Source organism: Achroia grisella, unplaced genomic scaffold (assembly GCF_030625045.1).
Source record: "Achroia grisella isolate CSIRO2021 unplaced genomic scaffold, CSIRO_AGI_Agris_v1 utg807, whole genome shotgun sequence".
Classification (NCBI taxonomy): domain Eukaryota; kingdom Metazoa; phylum Arthropoda; class Insecta; order Lepidoptera; family Pyralidae; genus Achroia; species Achroia grisella.
Genome location: NW_026713028.1, coordinates 909,304 through 929,589, shown reverse-complemented (window position 1 = coordinate 929,589; position 20,286 = coordinate 909,304). Strand labels below are relative to the sequence as shown.

General features: G+C 35.4%; 1 protein-coding gene across 5 annotated transcripts in view; it reads left to right on the top strand.

The window, feature by feature from the left end:
• The window catches only part of LOC131851699 (steroid hormone receptor ERR1), a 41,757-nt gene extending 22,189 nt beyond the window's left edge, over positions 1 to 19,568 (top strand). For 3 of the 5 annotated variants that reach the window (XM_059202222.1, XM_059202221.1, XM_059202219.1), the window contains 7 exons: positions 11,800 to 11,949; positions 13,885 to 14,127; positions 15,785 to 16,000; positions 16,379 to 16,564; positions 17,114 to 17,272; positions 17,847 to 18,019; positions 18,537 to 19,568. In XM_059202222.1, coding sequence (XP_059058205.1) covers positions 11,806 to 11,949; positions 13,885 to 14,127; positions 15,785 to 16,000; positions 16,379 to 16,564; positions 17,114 to 17,272; positions 17,847 to 18,019; positions 18,537 to 18,699 — 1,284 coding nt within the window. In that variant the 5' untranslated portion in view covers positions 11,800 to 11,805 and the 3' untranslated portion in view covers positions 18,700 to 19,568. Of the gene's footprint in view, positions 1 to 11,790; positions 11,950 to 13,884; positions 14,128 to 15,784; positions 16,001 to 16,378; positions 16,565 to 17,113; positions 17,273 to 17,846; positions 18,020 to 18,536 lie in introns of all 5 variants that reach the window. The other 2 variants (XM_059202223.1, XM_059202220.1) reach the window with 1 other exon arrangement.
• The last annotated feature ends 718 nt before the right edge of the window (positions 19,569 to 20,286 follow it).

Sequence of the window (20,286 nt, the reverse complement as noted above, 5' to 3'; positions counted from 1 at the left end):
GGGGCGTCCTACACTACGTTTGCCAATTCGCGGTCTCCACTCCACTCCATTCTATTATCATTTTTAAAAACTGTTGTACAGTGGAAACCGCGTGGAAGTCAAGCTGACATGGTACATTGCCAGCAATGAGGTTATTAGTCCACATTGCTAATAATCCACTTTCCCCCTTGTGTGGAATGAACTACGTAGATAGTGTATCTCTATCAGTTATTTTTAAATACTTAATATCTCGTATTGGATTTCATAATGTTTACAATTTCATAAGTGTTCATAATAGATATATCAAGAACGTCACAGACTCTGTGTTGGGGCATAATATACTTAATAATAATAATATCAGGACAATTCATACACAGCGCCATCTAGACCCAAGTTAAGCTAGCTAAAGTTTGTGTTTTTTTTTTAATACATAGATATATTTTTTTCTTAAATACATTCATATTATACATAGAAAACTCCCAGTCAGTCAATCATACTCTTGAATATAAAAGTTTGTGCCGCGCGAGGGACCGAACCCGCGATGAAGGAAGTAAAGCGGTGTTCTAAACCGCTAGAACATCGAGGCCGTCAGTAATAATGTGAATGATATCATATTTATTGTACATATGTAATAGTAATCATATTTATATAGGACTATTTTGTATAGTGTGCACAATAATAGCATAATAGGTACGACACTTGAATGCGATTTTATTGTCAATTTTTTTTTTATTATACTTTGTTTATTTGGCGAAAAGCTATTACGTTATGTAAATAGTAGGTAAAATTTGCTTATGTTAAATAAATGTTAATTGGTGATTAACATTTTTTTTTGCAAATTGTAAAAAAACAATGAGGATATACAAGAAATTATCTTGTATGTACTTAAGTCATAGACACCATACAAAACACGATGTAGGTGTATATGATACATAAGGTGAAAAGTTCCATTTTTTGCGGTATTTTGAGAGAAAATTCAAGTCGCTTAGTATTACTTAAAATTAACGACGTATACTTTACTATTAGGTATATTTTATCCAACTTCAGAAAAGGAAGTTGTTAATTTGGTTGTAATTTTAATTTGTTTGTTATCATATAACTTGTTCATTTAAAAATCGATTATAATTATATGTTTAGACCCCTGTAATTTAGTTTTAAATTAAAATAACTGGAAATAAATACGTCATTCAAAGTTGTTTACGTGTGCTAGAATAGTTCCAATGAACTGTCTGCCATCTGACTTTATAATCAGATAACAAATGAAAATGATGAGGGAACAAATTTTCTTATGGTGTTCATAAACATAGGTTGATCAATCTTTATAAAATGTTTGTTGAGGTTGAGTTGATGCATCCTTTTATTTCGATCTATATTCTTAATCTTTACCTAGTATAAAATGAAGTCGCTTCGGTTGTCTGTTCGCTTAGACCCTTTAAACTACGCTACGGATTTTAATGTAGTTTTTAACAATAGATAGAGTTATTCAAGAGGAAGATTAATATGTATAAGACATGTACACTCGTGCGAAGCTAGCTAGCCAGCTGAGGTAATTTAAAATGACAGAACAAAACTTAAAGTGAGTTTTAACGTCGAATTTTCATGAACAAACTTAATGATTTGCATAACCCAGGCGACGCTGGTTGACATCTATTTACCGGGACCTTCAGGTACAGTGCCACGTGGCTCCATACTGAGACCGTAGGGTTGGCATAAAGCGGATTTACACTACGGGCGGGCGTCATGCCGCACTCGGTATACAGGCCTGCGGGTCGTCGCGACCTCGATCGCGCGGAAACCGTGCGATGGTCAAGGCCAGCGTCTAGACGCGAACCCCCCTCCCCCCGGCCCTGACGCCGTGGGCCCCACACCCGCGCCGCCCTCCGCACCCATCGCGGCGTCCTTTTCCCTTCATCACGCGCCGACGCCTCCCCGCTACCTATTTTCGTCTAACAGCCGCCGCTCAATTTGCCTGGGCAAAGCCTCCACAAATATGCCAGGCACAGCGTGAGTCCTGACCTACCATAAATCTGGATATATTAATCTGTTATGTAAATTTCGGCCTGAAAATATACATGTGAATAACTCTTGGAACGGTCTGTAGTGGGGGAATGGGATTGTTAGTAGGGGGGACAATGTACCATGTCAGGGTGAACTCCACGTGGTCTCCCTTTGAAACTTTTAGAATGTAATCTACCTTGAAAGTAGATTTTGTAGCATATCGAACATTTTTGCACAGACAAAGTCGCGGAGAGAAGCTAATAATTTATAGTATATGTCGTTTTTAACTATAATTAAATAATTAACCCAATGAGACTTAATTAGAAAACTAATTTCAGTTTTATTTAATTGTATACAAATATTAAAATAGTCATATATCTCCATTGTCTAAATAGTTAAGCATTTAAGCGTTTTCTTTGTATTCTGTTTCTTGTGTATGTCCTTTCACGTAATTAAATATTTTATCTATCTATGTTTTCTATCTACTTCGTATTTATTTAGTATTTTGTGATTTTATAATTAATCTGTGAAACCTATAAATTTCTGCTTATAAACTTTTGCGGCTGAAACTACCCCTATTTTAAGACTAAACTCGACCAAGTAATTGTACATATTAATCAGATTTTTCTTATTAAATAAGGAAAACATTTCCGTTTCATTATAATTTATGACTAACTAACTGCAAGATGAAGGATACTAATGCGTAATACTTAGCATACGTAACCGTGCCAGATTATGGTGCTTTGACCTTCATTATATAAATATGCGGATTGAATTTCTACTCCTTCCTTTTTGGAAGTCAAAACAATGGACCGCATATACACAATTATATTTAGGTATATGTAACTACTGGTGTTCGAATAAAAATAATTTTGATGCGAAGGACATTTAGTCGATGATGTTTTATTTTTTATAGCAATGTTAGTGTTTGAAAAAAATATGAGTATTTGAACTGTCGTTAGCATAACACTTAACATGCGCAATCCTCAATGTTTGGCAGGATGGGAGGCTTCCGTTGTCTCTCGTAATAGTTTTGATTTATTATCGGTGCTGCCAGTATCGTAGAATTAAAAAAAAAATGTATTATGAGAGTACAACTCCTCGACCCACTCTCTGCAGCTGACTATCGCTGGGCTTCATAATGAAGCTATATACGTCGTTTTGGACATTTTCGGCGAGACGAAATGTTTGTTGAAATTAGATCCTGGATCGAGTAAATTTCTTTTTCTTTCTCTCCTCTTTCTTCACCGGAGAGTAACTTAAACAAATCGATAACTTTCTTTTGTGTCGCCTAGATTTGTACTCATGACCTCTGGAATCTGTTAGGGTAATAAATCGTTAGGTAATGCTTTCAGGTTTCAACTAGAAAAATAGAATTCTATTTCGTATATTTTTGGAGGGTAGCTCCGATTCTCTTATTGTGTGCGTGTGTAGACGGTTTTAGTTGGGTTATCATACGTGGCCTACCGCAAGCCGTGGTGTTTTTGCTGGCTAAAAATGGCCATGACGTCACGCCCACTATGCAGCTAATAGCTCGGCCTTCAGTATCTAATGTTGGCATCCTGGATACAACACACTAAAAAGTTTATGACCAGCACTAAAACACGAATAAAATGAAGCGTGATGGAAACGAGTCTTGGGTATAAGATGTTATTGTTATGATTTTGGAAACTTTAATAATATAAAAATATCCCTGGACAATCCACACAAGCGCCATCTAGTCTCAAGCGTGTGTTATGGGTTCTAGACTACTGATATAAATTCATATATACTTTTTTTGTACACAGAGAACACCCAGACCGATACAAACAATCATACTTATGAATACAAATGTTAGTACCGTGGAATCTAACCCGCGACCATCGGAAATAAAGCGGTGTGCTAAACCACTAGACCACCGAGGCCGTCAAAACTTTATTTCTCTGTTTACAAAATATTTTAACTTCTTTGTCCTGAAAAACTGTTGGGGGTTGCGTATTTACTACTTACAAATCCAGATTTTAAAAGTCGATGAGAGTGGTTCTTTTATTAGTATGCTTTTTCATTTCTTCTATGTTTTGTTGCTACTTCTTTTATATAAGTACATGTTTAAACATAGTTAGGTATTATACTTATATTGGTTTCAAATTAAGAACGAACGTCATGCAGTCTGTGTTCTATATATATTTTTGTAATAAGTATCGCTATTACACAAGTACCAGTGTTGTAGGGATCACTAACGTCTATGAAAAAAAAAGTTACTCGTTGATATTGTAACTATCTATAGATCAAAGAATTTCTGAAATCGGTAATGTATTTATGAGTTTATACATAAGAAACAAAAAAATCAAATATAATATTCAGTTTAGGTAGCATATCAACATCTGTGTAATTATAAACTTTGGGGAAAGTGGATTAACTTTACATTACTTATTGGAGTAATTATTTCACATTACTAAAATGTGAACAATTTACTATATTAAATTGACCTCCACAAGGTCCCCCTGCAAACGATAGTGATAAATATGCAGGAGTAAGGACCATTTCATTATCATCTCTTTTAAAAAAACTGCAACTGTGTAACCAGTCATCGCTCAAGAAGCGTATTTATTTTTATTAAGCCCATATAATTTTTTATCAACATTACCTAGATATATATAGTAGATATCTAGATAACGCACGGAAAAATATATTACGTACTCGTAGCTGTATGCATGTATTCACGAGGCGCTATTGTTCCAGTGTTGAGGTAGGTCTGGGTTTATCTGTGGTAGGTTTGAATTGCGTCATCTGCACAAATTGTCTAGACGTTGCTGTATGTACTTTTTGAAATCAGAAAATGAATGTACTATATCTGATTTTATAATATAGCCCCAGTGATTGTTACTGAAATTTGCCGCGAAAAAACTGAATTTTGGAATTACATGAACATTTGAAAATCAGAAAATATATGTATTTGTCCAGATATATCTATTTTGGTAGATACTATGCACATAGTGTTGCGTCAGTCAAGGCTGTCTGCATATAATATTATGTATTCAACTATACAATTTACTATTTATAATAGTATTGTTTTAAATATTATTTGTTTTCAATAATATATATGATAATGTATTTTTTTCTATCTCATGCATACGAGTATATGTTTGAGGTAACGTTTTGTATTACTACGTATTACAGGGTACTGACCTATAGACAAAATAAACATTTGTCAAGGATAATAGACTAGAGCGACATAATATTGTTTACAATAAAGTTTTCTTCTTTTTTATTATTCGATATTTAAATTAGTAGTGACAGCACTTGTTACAATTTGGCTTGCAAATAATATGATTGCCTCCTATTTTTAGCCTTGAACAAAGTTAGTGATAGTGATACAATAATATATGTATGTAATTGCGTGTATATAATGATTAACTTGTTTATTATTAGATTGAGACCACATTTCGTACTGCGTTGTAAGATTCGTAAGAAAAGAAGAAACACGTTATATTTTAAAATAATTGTTGGAAAACTTATACTGTAAGTAAAATTATGTCTTAATGACAAGGAATAAAGGTAAAAAACACTTAGTCAGTTTTTACTATAGATTCTAATGCAATATATCTTTAAATAGTATAAAAAAAGCCACCGCCCCTGTGTGTTCGCTTATATCTTTTAAATTACGCACCGCTTTTTAATGCAGTTTTCAGCAATAGGTAGAGTGTTTCAAGATGAAGGTTTATATGTATAATACATGCGTGTTATAGTATAGAACAAGCCAAGAAATCTAAAGATGTGTAATGCTCCGGGACAAGTCGTCAGTGGATATAAATTATTGTCTCTCGTCGTACTTTGCAGTATTTATTATGTATAATTTTACGAAATACAGAAGTAGTGGTGGCTTCAAAAAAATTGGAAGAGCGTTAAATCGATTATTTTGTTCCAGGCATGCATTTCATCATGATATTTTCTAAATAAATAATTGTAAACGGCACTCGCATACCTCATGAAACATACAATCTACCTACATGTATTTTTCTTATTTCCTCTTTGTGTTGGCCTCGATATTATAATGTAGTGTTTCTATTGCCTTAATATATACAACTTGTACGGGTTTATATTGTATAAAAAATCGTTCTTCGTTACTTATGTACGGTATCTACTTCCTTGTTTAAATGTAAAGACATTTTTTTAAAAACGTCGGTGATGTTTGGAATCGGTACTACGGGATACGATTACGGTTTTTCATGTTAATCTTGAATAAGTTTCTACCTAATTATATTAAATTAAATACAATATTGAAAGTATAGTGATTTTTTCTAGTCTGGATTGTAAATTATTAAAAGGAGTGCTTTCTGAACTTAAGAAAATGTGGATTAAGAATTCTACTTGTTTGTTGAGCTGTTTTTAAATTGCTATTAGAATCTTTTATTGATGGATAAATGTGTTCAGGTATTTTATACGTTCTGACTATACGTACAATTGTATAACGTTATATTGTATGTGATACCAAAGTTGAACTCAATTTTAATACCACATCTGCGTAGCCGAATATTACGCATATAGTCGACTATTGCGCAAATATTTTATTAAAGGTTTTTGTTCAAGTGATCGCTGAGAATATGCTACATTGGAATTTATGCCCCATCATTCCCTAACCAAAAGTTTCTTACATACCTTTACTATGAGATACTAATTATTGAAAAGGTATGTCTACGCATGTCTGCTTCGACCACCTCCCTACCCCGGTACGGAGTGGCCATTGTCCTCCCACCTTCGCCCCAACTCCTCTGCATTACCGTCATACAAAATGCGAGGATGGCCTCTCATGCCCTCTCGTAGCCATTAGGACATGACTCCACATTGACAGGTTATTTTACCGTCATCTATTAGGACAGTCACACATTATCTGGTTTTAAATGGATATATTCACATTTCGTTCTGAATTAAAATAGACCGGTCAGTAAGTAGTATGTAATAGCGATAAGTACCAATTTTTTTCTAAAAATAGAGAATCGAATCTATTGAGTGTGAGAAAAACTACGCTGAATATTTTGTCTCGTTCTAGCTTATGCGTGCCTATTGATTGATTAAGGATAGATTTATTGTGACATGTAACAATATAGTTGTTATTCTCGATGTTTTAGAGGTTTTTAGACGTCTACGTCTTTCTGAGATTTATTGTTTTCGCCTATTTCTATAGTATTGTGCTAATTAGTATCATTGAAAGAAATTTTAATATGTTTTTAGTTAACTATGTCTATCTAATTAGGACGGAAAGAGTATGTTCTAAAGAAGATATAGTATTTGTTCAGCCGGCCAAGAATCGGTTCATATGTGATCGCCCTTACACGAACGAGCAGCTAAGAGTTTCGGGCCTGCCTCAAGCCAGTCATTGTTGCGTGGCCCGCGGCGGGCCGTTCGCTAGTCGAATTAACGTTGTACTACCTACAACGTTTATCTACGAAGGTGAGACTACGGGCACTCGGTCACCGACCCGATTACAAATAGTACCTATTATATATCAAACCGTTGAGGCACAGTAAGTAATCTACACTATCGGTTACAAAATGTTTCTTTTTACTACGACATTATCGCTACCATTAATTCATTGTGGTACCAAACAATAAACATTTTTTAATAACTTTTGTAATTTCATACATGACTTAATTATTTATATATTAGTGCTATTAACCTAAAACTAAAAATCTTATATAATATAATACTCAAAACTAAAATATATTATTAAAAAGAGTCCCTTTAGGCAAGCTTCAAAGAATGGATGCATTAGCGAAGGCTAATGGAGGATGATAAGATGAACATGTCAGATAGCCTATCTTGGCAAATTTACTAAGATATTACATAGTTTTCAGATGAAACCACGTGGAGTTCAACCTTATAATCTTTATAACCGGAAGAACAGACATACCGAGGAATTATATAAATTAAGATAATGATCAGAAATCGGTTCTTTAGGACGCATTAGATGAAACTTACAGAAGAAGTATACCTATGTATTTGAGAATGTTCATTAACTATATTTTTGGAAAATGTTAAGATTTTCTCCTAACATACTAAGTCTAAAGTAATTGTAATTATGATACTGTTTAATTTTACATATTATTAATTGGTAATTATTGAACTTGAATCAAATGAAATTATGTTAGACTCGCTCGTTTGATATGATAACTCTAAAAATAAACATTATTACATATGACATTTTACAACTGATTATATAAATCGCGTAATATCGATCGGCGAAGAATTTATGTGTACAGAAGATTCTTCGAAGATTCTTCTAGAGGAGTGCTTGCTTTACAAATTTTGTTGAATACATGAGACATTGGTAACCTTGCTGACTTTGTTCATAGACTGCCTCTGTTAAAAAATTTGTTTCTTTTAGAATTAGAAATAATTTTTATTCAAATAAATAAACTTAATACGTTTAAAGCACATTTGAATAGTTATATATTTTTTTTGTTCTACAGCTCATTTGGAAAGCAAGATCGCAAGGAGAACGAACAGGTTCTTGTTGCTCTTTAAAATTGCGGTTCATTATTAATTTATCAAGATTTTGTGTTAATACAAACTGCTAAATAGACAATGCCATATGTATTTTGTACACTTTTTATTGTGTAATTAAGAATAAAAAAAATTAACAGCATGTTCGACGAAATGGAGATAAAAATCTTTTTATTTGTATCGGATAGATAAATGCGATTTTACATGTTGCAATGTTTCATACATTTGACAATTTTAGTCATTATATTATATAGCTTTTTAATTTTAGGTTTTTAGTTGTACAATTAGGTTATGTAAATAAATTGATAATACAATTCATATACAATTTTGACAATTGTAGATCTAAATTAAAATTGACAGATTGGTCATGCTCAATGCCAAAGTTGTCAATCTCAATATCTTCCAAATGGAATTTTCATGCAATTATATTATATAACATAATCAAGTCCCTGAGAAGTATTTGTAAATAAATTAAGTTACATATTCCAATACTCTGTAATATTGTTTTGGTAGATCTAATTATATATTTCATGGTCTTCCGTTGTCTATTCGCTTAGATCTTTTAAACTACGAAATGTTTTAGCAATAGATAGAAAGATTCAAGAGGAAAGGTTTATATGTATAATTGTAATATATTTAAAGGTTTTTTCTATTATATTTAATTTATTATGTCACTTCACTCTCTACCATCTTACCACTAAATACATTTTTCAGTCATAAATAGTTTTACTACATATTTATACAACAATAATATATGCGTGTTATAGTATAGAACAAGCCAAGAAATGAGAAGATTTTAATGTACCGGGATGGGTCGCTAGTGGATATAAATTGATGTAACTCGTCGTACATTGCAGTATTTATAATGTATACTTTTATAAAATAATTTAAAAATATAATTTAGATAATGTAATAACTCTAAATTTTACAATATCACAAAGAAATAATAGCATTTTCACCCCCGGGATGTCGTAAGAACTGACAATAACGTTACGTAGGCGTTCACCATGAAAGGATTTCCTGAAATTCCCACGGGAACAGGAGATTATTGAGTTCGCGTGGGCGATGCCGCGGAATCATCTAGTTTTGTATATTTTATCGAATAGACTTTGTACAAAGTCGTCTGTGTCATCTATTTCTGGCACTTAACAGTTTGCTTTAGTAAGTAGTGTTTTGTTTTAATAGTTAAGATGCGGTAGTGTAATTACAGGCAAGAGGTTGGTCTTTTTTTGGACACTATATTTAGTCCTCAAGAAAGACTGTTACTGCTGCTTCAGTCGTGGCTACCGGAGGCCGTCAGTTACATAAAAATATATAATGAATAACACTGTAATATTCAGGACAATTCACACAACACCATCTAGTCCCAAGCCAAGCAGAGCTTATGTTGTGGGTACTGGACAACTTATTTAAATACATAGATATTTTTTGTAAATACATATAAGTTATACATAAAAAACACCCAGACCAATACAAACAATCATACTCATGAAAAAAAATATTTGGAATCGAACCCGCGATCATCGGAAGCAAGACGGCTTGCTAAACCGCTATACCACAGAGACCGTCATCAGAATAGGAATCATTAAAACATTATTATGGAATTAAAATTGAAATTACTGATAAAGTAATCTGCCTGTAACCCACGTCATTGTGTCTTGATATTGTTTTGGAAGTCGTGGTAGGTGTCAGCGTGAGGCCACGTTGTCTGCTGACCTTGTATGCTGGTGACCCATTTTACACGCAACTGTTACTGTGTTAACATCTGGCAAGAGCCTCCTATTATTATTAATGGCCAATAATAAATTTTACAATATATATTTTTTAATAATATATTTTCCGCGTGATGACGCACTAAGTAGGCATGGGTATCTCTGCGCATATAGCATGTAAGATATGGGATGAACAATAAAATAAAGTATATGTCAAAATCACAATGGATCCATTTTTTTTTAATAATTAATGAATTTTCGCTTCAATATACTTTCAGAATTGAGTCGGTGAAGTCCCGCTTCAAAGAAATAAATTATATAAAAAAGATCATTAGATAGCCTCCTGACTTAATCCTTATTCTTCCATCCATTAATGACGCCTAGATTAGAGCAGGCAGTCGCCCGTTCTAATCTACATCATCAAAAAAATACACACGAAACTGCAAAAAGTAAAAAAAATACTCATGACTCATGACCTACATTATTTAAGTGTAACTATAACTATGTTGAGGTAGGTCACGTGTGACACTTAAAATTTCGATTTAATCCTAAGATCGGATATTGCGTTATGAACCGGACAGACATTAAACGGTGCATAATGAGTGTAGTGCATTACAGACTTACGCCTGCTTACGTCATCCGCTTATTATCAATAACAGCAGCCAATGTCAAAAGGAGAATGAACTCGCTAGCGGTATCCTTGAAACTTTTTACATATCATATCGTAGATAGATTGTTTTGTTTTTTTCATCCGACGGATTTCGATGCGCTGTTTTCGTGTATATTGAAAACATGTTGAGAATCGCCGCATATTTTTATAATCTGTGCCTGACTGTGGCTCGTCCATTCGTCATCAGTGCTGAGACGTTAGTAAATAGTGTTGCGTCCCAGACAGTGATAATCAGTGATATTTTTGAAGATGTTACTACAAAATTATAGTATAAGCGTTAGTTTTAATGTTATTTATATTAATAACCACCCAGATAGGTGTATGACCTAATCGTATTCTCGGTCTCTCTGTATACCCCATAAGAAACAAAGCGTGAAGTTAGGTTTATTTTGTGTATTCATAAGCCATCGCACTTTTACGTTAATATATATATTACAATCATTTTAGGTATGCATATAGTATGGTTCCTTCGGCTGCGCTAACGGTATACTTGTGGGGATAACATGAGCGCATGCTCATCTTAATTCAAGTCAAGTCAATTGGTCCATCATGACTGATTCCACAGGAATACAACCACGATGGTTTCAAGTTTCAGGACTATAACATATGTTTTGGGACCATGGGCGTCCCTATAATTTTTTGTTAGTAAAACAAAGGAATACTAATCAAATCAAATCAAAATACCTGTATTCAAGTAGGTCTATTGCAGACTCTTATGATATATCAAATCTACCGTCAGTTCGGAGTGCTTTTGAGCTAAGAATTGACAAGAAACTCAGCTGTTTTTAAATGAGCTTGTATTTTTACCGTAAAGTTTACAACAATACAGATTCATTTTTAAATTCAATAGCAGAGTTTTAAATACTAGCAGTATATATGTAGATTGCTTGCGTCTATATTTGTTCAACATTTATAAAAGTCTGCATACAAAACTTTAATGGGCGTCAGTTGTTCCAGGTGCAAATGATGTCTGCTGTGAGTGGTGAGCCGATGCTGCGACGTGTGAAGCAAGAGGCGGAGCCCCCGCCGCAGTACCCCACGCCGGAGCCCCAGCCCACACACACGCAGCCGCTGCACCGGCCACTGCAGATCATGCAACCGTCCGAGGTTAGTATTGTCACGAATGTAGTAGTATTAGTAAGGTCCTACTTATTTGTACCCAATACTGATATTAGGGACATTTGGTCCCAATACAATGAACACAAAGAACCTTGGGGTTATTAGTAACTATTTGTTACGCGACTTCGTCCGCATTGATTTTAACTTTTTTTTATTAAAGTATATCAAATTTCTCAAATAAAAGTACTAACCTAGGTAGTTGCCTAAGTTTTTCCTAAGAGTTATAGGTTATAGGAGTTATCTAATAGAGAAAGAGTGCAGAAGGCAATTTTTTTTTTAAATTACGCATAAAAATACATAAAATCAATAAAAAAAACATTACCTACTTTAACAGGTATTTGACACACATTCTGTACTCTTTTGTTTATTGTTATAGTCTGTGGTCAAATTGAGAATAGCTTAATATTGTCTTTAATATTATTTGTCTATAGTCTTACTGAATGTTAAATGAATTATAGTCTAATTTCGACCACTAGGTATAATAAATGCTGGTAAGTTTTAAGTTTTTTTTTTAATATAACAAGTCATTTACCGTCCGATATTATATCACGTTGGTCTCCGCTCTTTATCCGCTTTTTATCAAGCGGAACATATTTTGACATTGAACCCCGCGGCTCTTATTTTTCTTTATTATTTTTTTGTTTTTAGTGCGTATCGTGACATTTGATCTGTGAATAGCATAAATTATAATAATATCGCACGACGCGTTATTCAGCTTGTAATTTTGATACATCGATTTCCTTTCGATCTTCTCAGTAAGCAGTGCTTGGTTTGGTAATACATACATAATATATAAAGAAAACACCCAGAATATAAACATACATACTGATGAATACAAATGTTTGCGCCGTGTTAGGAATCGAACCCGCGATCATGGAAAGTAAGGCGGTGTACTAAACCGCTAGACTACCTAGGCTGACTAAATAATATAGTCAATAAAGTCTTAAGAGGTATAATTTTATTGCAAACAAGATACTGAGGTAGACTGCAAAGTCGTCTGCGTAGGTTCATCTGTCTACCTATTTTAAGGCAAACTGCTTTCTTTGTAATCTCTGTATCGGTTGAAGGATGATATAAGGATGTCAAATAACATACCCCTCCGATCGATCCCCTATCCAATCCAAACGGATCGAAATTACGACAGCCTGAGCCGAGGTTCGAACCTCTAGCGGTGCCCTCAGACAAAAATCGAATCCGTCTGGCAGAAGGTGGCGTTCAGCCGCTCCAGAAGTCCTTCTGTAGGTTTGGAGTAAAGGCCAGTAAAAGCTGTAAGGCCGTTGCGGCCAACAGCATTAGAGTAGTTTGAAAAGAAATCACATGACAAGAGGCATGCCATCGTAGTCCACCGGAATGGCAACTCAAGAGTCATGATAACATATAGGCGACAGTTACCACTTACTTGCTCACTTGTCGATTCTAAATAAGAGATTAATCTTGTGACGTACAAAGTTTGTTATATGTGTAGAAGTTAATGATTAAATTGTTTAAGGAAACTTTTTAATTTATTCTCATATCTGCAATACCTAAATAAATGTCGCAGAGATATTTCTAAAATTATATATTAATTAATATTGTTATGATTTAATTACAAGACATATTTATTAATATTACTTACTGTTGTGTCATTTTTTTATATAATTAGAATGAACTAGCTGACGGTCCACCTGATGGTGAGTCGTAAATGTCTTATAGGTTAGGTGCATCTGTCTGACTGTTTGATCTTGCTAATCTCTCATATGGCTAGGGACAGATTTTGACAAGAGTTTCACTGACTCTCACTCAGATAGCTAATGTTATAAGAAGTAACTTAGGCTACTTTTATTTTGGAGTTTTATTTATTTAAATTAATAAAAATATTTCTCGCAGACGAAGTCGTGGTTAACAGCTAGTTTCTAAATAGAGTTATGGTTCTTCTATTCACAGCTGGATCTCGAACCGAAAGAGGAAGTGAAATATTGCGTCTCCCCCGGGGACGGGGCTATAGTAGGGAACAACAGTCCAGAACAGCAGCACTGCTCGTCCACCACGGTTGCAGCGGCCACCGGGACCAGAGACGATGACACCCACAGGCGCGTGTGCCTCGTCTGCGGGGATGTCGCTTCAGGGTTCCACTACGGTGTTGCCAGCTGCGAGGCGTGCAAAGCATTCTTCAAAAGGACGATACAGGTCAGTAATTAATTGTGGTTTGCCATCTCTGTCTAATGCGTTAGATAATTTGGTAATGGAGTCTATCTTTTGGGTTATTCTTCAGCGTGAGATAGCCCTATATATTTATGCAAAATTTTTTTGTTATTGATGATAATGATATGATGCGCCGGCCTTCGCTAACGGTTTACGTTGGCGGGGCACTATATTCCTATGTTAATCTGGGCTTACATTATTTGGTTCAGTCGGATTGTCATATGCGGCCCTATTCCGATTGGCGCATTTCCAAAGAGGGCGGGGCGTAGGACCTAACACGCCAATTGAACTGTAGTTGCGTAAGAGAAACGTCCGAACAAACCTAACAATGTGAGGCCAGGTTTAATCGCTATTAATATAACTTAATGTTCTATAGGTGAAAAATATTTAACTACAGTGAAGTATTTTTTAGTTACTTTTATACTAATCTTATAAAGAGGTTAAGTTCTAAAGTTTGTATGTTCAAGGTAATTTACTAGTGATTTGATTTTGAAAAGTGTTTTAGTGTTGAATAGCCTATTTATCGAGGAAGGCCGTAGGCTAAAGAATATAACCCTACGACCCATAGGAGCGTAGCTGCCCTAGTTGTCAAAACATTGTATATCAGAAACAAAAATTCAATTATTTGCACTTTATAATACTAGTTTATATAATAGACAAAGTAAGACTACAGTTATAAAGCTCGGCTTCTCTTTAAACACGGAATCAAAATGAAATAACCATTGGTTTTCTATATTACGTAATGGAATCCGGAATGAAAACAATACATTTAGGTATGCATTATCGCGAAATGTCACATCGTTCATATAAATCGCTACGATATGCTTCGATAACTTATTGATGCTTGTTTTCTGTGTTCATTACCTGTTTCGGATTAAAGAGTGATATGGCAGTGAAATTACAGTTTTTCGAACTATTTTAAAGCTATAGCTGGCCTTTACAGCTTCACGAACGATAAGGGACCAGTGCAGATGGCACTCCAAATCCGCTGGAGGACGTATAGAGCGGTTGAAGGCCAACTTCTGCCCGACATATATGACTTTATGCTGAGGGCACCTCTAGAGTTTCGAACTTCGGCTTGGCTGTTTTAATTTCAATCCCTGTTTGAATTGGATGGATGATTGATTGGAGGAGCGACTAGGGTAGCCGGTGGGGATCGCCCGAGCGCTCATACGGGTGGTTGTGTTGGATGGTGTGGTTAAAGTCGTTGTCTTCGCCTGCGAGGACTGTGTCGTGTGTTTGTGTTAGACGTGGTAGGGACGGAATAGATGGACTCGTAGGAACGTTAATTGCCGTTATGGGGCAGCGGGATCAATTTTGCATATATATATCGCGTATTCGCTTGTCGGAAATTGTCGCTGTTATGTTAGTTTATTTAGATACTGCAAAAAAATATATAAAATATATTGTATTGTAATATTAAAAAGCAGTAAATGTTTTCGCATGTCTTATGTTTGTTTATTTTTTTGTTCGCTGCTAATTTATAATTCTGAAATGGAGTTCGCCGGATCAGCTAGTTATTATTATGAAAACCTAAGAGTTGTGAATAAGTAATGTGTAGGACAATATAGAGAATACTGATATATTGTAATGATATTGGCATAGCGTAAAAACTTAATAGTAGTTAATATGTTTTATGCAGGGCAACATAGAATACACGTGCCCGGCGTCGAACGAGTGCGAGATTAACAAGCGGCGGCGGAAGGCGTGCCAGGCGTGCCGGTTTCGCAAGTGTCTGCGTATGGGGATGCTGCGTGAGGGCGTGCGCCTGGACCGAGTTCGCGGCGGACGACAGAAGTACCGCCGCCCGCCAGACGCCGCGCACCACGCGCCCAGACCTCACCTCGACGACATCAAGGTACACCTACATTGTTTATTTTTTATCATGAGGTGAAATTATATCTTATTATCAGACAAGATCTTGCTGTTATTCAACATAGACGACACTTAATTTTACGGTCGCGACGATCATCAGACATCATACACTTATATCTATACGTCGTTTATTTTATATTAAGGGGTGTTGCGGTGTCTTTTGATAGGGCTTCCTGGCCGCCTTAAAGCCGGAAGCCTAGAGAACAACCTGACATGGTACATTGCTAGCAATAGGATCTTCATTACTAATAATCCCCTACCACCTGCAAGAGGCTAAGAGGCTAGTTCTTATTCCTAACAATCCTCTCATATTTAATGGTGCATATTTAGAAACTAAGTTTATAATAAATTGTATTTTCAGGTATTAGAGGCTCTCACCTCGTACGAGCCAGAGCTGATGAGTTGTTCACCGCCGCCGGCCGGCGTCACAGAGACCAACGCCAGGACCCTCGCGTTGCTGGCGGACCTCTACGATAGGGAGCTGGTGGGAGTCATAGGATGGGCCAAGCAGATACCGGGCTTCACTGACTTACAGCTTAACGATCAGGTGCGTTATATGCTGCTCATTAAATTGTTTAGTAGTAGTATAGTTGTGTGGATGTCCTATTAATCAGACATTCGATTAACCGGATTTATGTTACAACTCTAATAGCCAAATAATAGTAAAGGTCATCCATCAAAGTGATAACTGTGGCCTATATACATGAAAGCCACTTCATGACTTACAATCTATATTTTGAAAATAAATATATACAAATTAATCAAATTAAAGTGTCTGTTTGTAATTTCAAATTAACACTTTTTCGCTAAACGCCTATGGAAGTATATACGGAATTAATATAACAAAATTATTTTTTAAAGAATCTTGTCTGTTTGTTGTTGCTAATTTCTGAAATGGCTGGACTGTCTTTGACGGGGTTTTACTCGCAGGTAGCTAATGTAGGGATAATTTAAGCTACTTTTAATTTAGAAATCTTATTTATTTATTTAATAAAAATAAAAAAACTTAATTCTAGTTATCCAATTAAAAGCTATTATATTTATATATATCACATAATATCAGTCAATGGCAATTTATTAAAAAAAATGTTTCCAGATGCGCCTGTTACAAAGTACGTGGGCGGAGATGCTGAGCTTGATGCTGGCATATCGTTCCATGTCCGGTGGTGGTCCGCTACGACTGCGCTTCGCTTCAGATCTCACGCTCGACGAACAGCAGGCGAGGGACATCGGGGCCCATAACCTTTTCGCACAGGTTCGACTACCTACTAACTATTATGTTATAGGAGAGTTTCAGATCTAATTTATTCTTTGAGGTTACATGTTGTATTTTATTATAGGTTTTTTTGCAAGTAAGTTATTGTAGGAGTCTTTATTTTTGTTTATTATTGTTATTCGCAAATAATGACGCTTTCTATAGCTGAAACATTTTTAACGGCAGAATGGTTCTTAACGAAGACCGATTTTATCACAAGGAAGGACCTTATGTCCAGTGTGTTTACCATATTTTCTATGTATAATATATTAAATATGTATTTACAAAAAAATGTACCTGGATTTTCTATCATTTGTCTAGCATCCATAACATAAGCTCTGCTTAACTCGGGACTATATGACGGTGTGAATTGTCCTTGAGATAGTATTATTATTATATTTATCTCATGTTGTCTATAAGAAATTGCTGTGAGCGATAGATCCAGCTTTTGTTAACATATTTATATTAAGTTTTATGCACAATACAGAGTTGTTATTATTATCTCTAAGAAAACGAGTGTAGTTGCCGGTAACTTTTAGTATATTGTAATATATAGAATGCTGGAATTAAACAGGTGGCCGGCGTGACGAAGCGGCTGGAGAGCGCGACCGCGATGCGCGAGGAGTGCTACCTGCTGAAGGCGCTGGCGCTCGCCAACTCGGAGGCGCGCATCGACGAGCACGCCGCGCTGCGCAGGTTCCGGGATTCGATCCTCGCCGCGCTAAACGACGCGGTCTCCGTGCTCAGGTATATATACCATGCTTGATTGTTATAACTTTCGTGCTTTCCAACCCGCAATATTTTATGTTATATGGATTTGACGGGGAAATACTACTATTTCCCTGTCAAATCATCAAATTATGAAATTTTATCATAATCGGTTACTGCAGTGTTATAAAGTGACGTATTACACTCGTTTACACAAACATCTCGAAACATGTTTACATTGAAAAACAATTGTCGACATATGCCTATTTATATATCAGAGTTATTTTTAAGAAGCTGTTGATATAAACAATAGTTTCTTAAAAATAACTCTGATATATAAATATTTTTTATTTCGTGATTTCCTGAAGAACTTGTGAAAGTTATCATAGATTTTTCAAATGTTTGAAACAATAAGGTAGCATAAAACCGCAGATACTCCTTATATGAAGTGATATATTTTATCGTTCACAATATAACATCAGTTTATCTAATCACGCATGTTTTACAAATATAGAATCTTGAAACTTGAATAAATAATATGAACATGTTACAACAGGCCGTACAACGCGAATGCAGCGCTGCAGCAGCTGCTGTTAGTGTTGCCAGCGCTGCGGCACGCCGACGTAGCCGTCCGCCGCTTCTGGTCGGCCGTACACCGCGACCGTCGCGCTCCCATGAACAAGCTATTCATAGAGATGCTCGAAGCCAGTCTGCGGTAGGCCTAAATGCATCCAGACGAATTGAGTGAGCAAAATTAGTGTAACACGCGGAACTGAGTGAGCTGAATTAATGTAATACGCGGAACTGAGTGAGCGGAGTTAGTGTAACACGCGGATTTGAGTGAGCGAATATGTGACTATATAACCCGGGCGCCGGGTCGCGACTTTATCACCATCACAAATGCAACATATCACATTAAATGAGTATCATTTGCCATATTAGTCTGCATTTAATGTTTCCGCGTTCTTAAGTTGTGTGAATGTGTATTTAACCGGACTATTTTTATGGCTGTGAGTGGCAGGCGATCAGTGCAGCGGCTTATGTCATTATGTAAACTAATCTTGAGTATTAGTTCGTGACTCTCTTGTAAAGTTCTTCGTTCTTTTAGTTCATGATTCAGAGCCGATATGGTATATATATTGTTCTGTATAATTAAGATTTCTATAGTATTTTATCCAACGAACTAAAGAGCGAAGATCTGCCAACTAGTCACAGAACTACACGAGACTACAGTAACGTTTACGTAATAGAAATAGTCGCGTCCCCGCGCCATTAATGTACAAAACAATGGACATATGTAGTACAAACTCGTTACTATTTTTGTATATTATTAAAAAAATATATCTAGTTTTACTGTGCGGTATGGTTTGAGATTAGTACGGTCGTGGGAATGGTCAGCTGTTCAATTCACACTAACAAGTTAGACTGCACATACTGGATGGTTAATCAGCAGGTCTACTTTGGTGTCTAATTTCAAGATCCATTTCAATCCAAATCAGTATTGCATCAATCATTTGAAACGTAAACTAAATAATATCAGTTAGTACAATAATTAAGTATAAAATAAGGAATTAATATGTGGCCAATTCAACGGTGGTCTAGCGGTTTAGCACCTTCGCTTTTCCGATGGTTGCGGGTTCGATTCCTCGCACAATGCAAACATTTGTATTTATGAGAATGTTTGTATCGGTCTGAGTGTTTACTATGTATATTATGTATGTACTTACAAAAAAATATTTATATATATCAGTTATATAGCAATCTTATGAGTACTAGACAGTTGTATAGTACTAGACAACTGATATAATTTTTTCTACAAGTTCGACTTAGCTTGGGATTACATGGCGCTATGTAAATTGGCCTGGATTATTATGATTATAAATGACACGATTAAATTGGATCGGCTTCAGTTTCCAGAGTAGACCGGCAGTTGTTTTCCAAACATAGTTACTGGTAACTGTTTTTATTTTATAGTAGAGTTAGTTAGAACACTGGTGGGGTTAATTAAAAATACAGTTTAATATTACAAATTCGGGCCTATAAAAGAAAAACCTAGTTGTAATAGATTTATTTGTTGTGTCACTTTGTTGCAATTGTTAAGATGATGATGTTAATGATATAATTTATTAATGTCACTATTATTTTTATGTATTACTACCGTAAGTTTATTTCCCCGCGACTTTTCGCGTATAACCTTATTTTTTTTCTATATTTAAATAAATAAAATTTCTGCAAGTGGAAGTCCCGTTAAAATTGGTCCAGCCGTTTCAGAGATTAACAAAAACAGACAGACAGACTAAAATTTG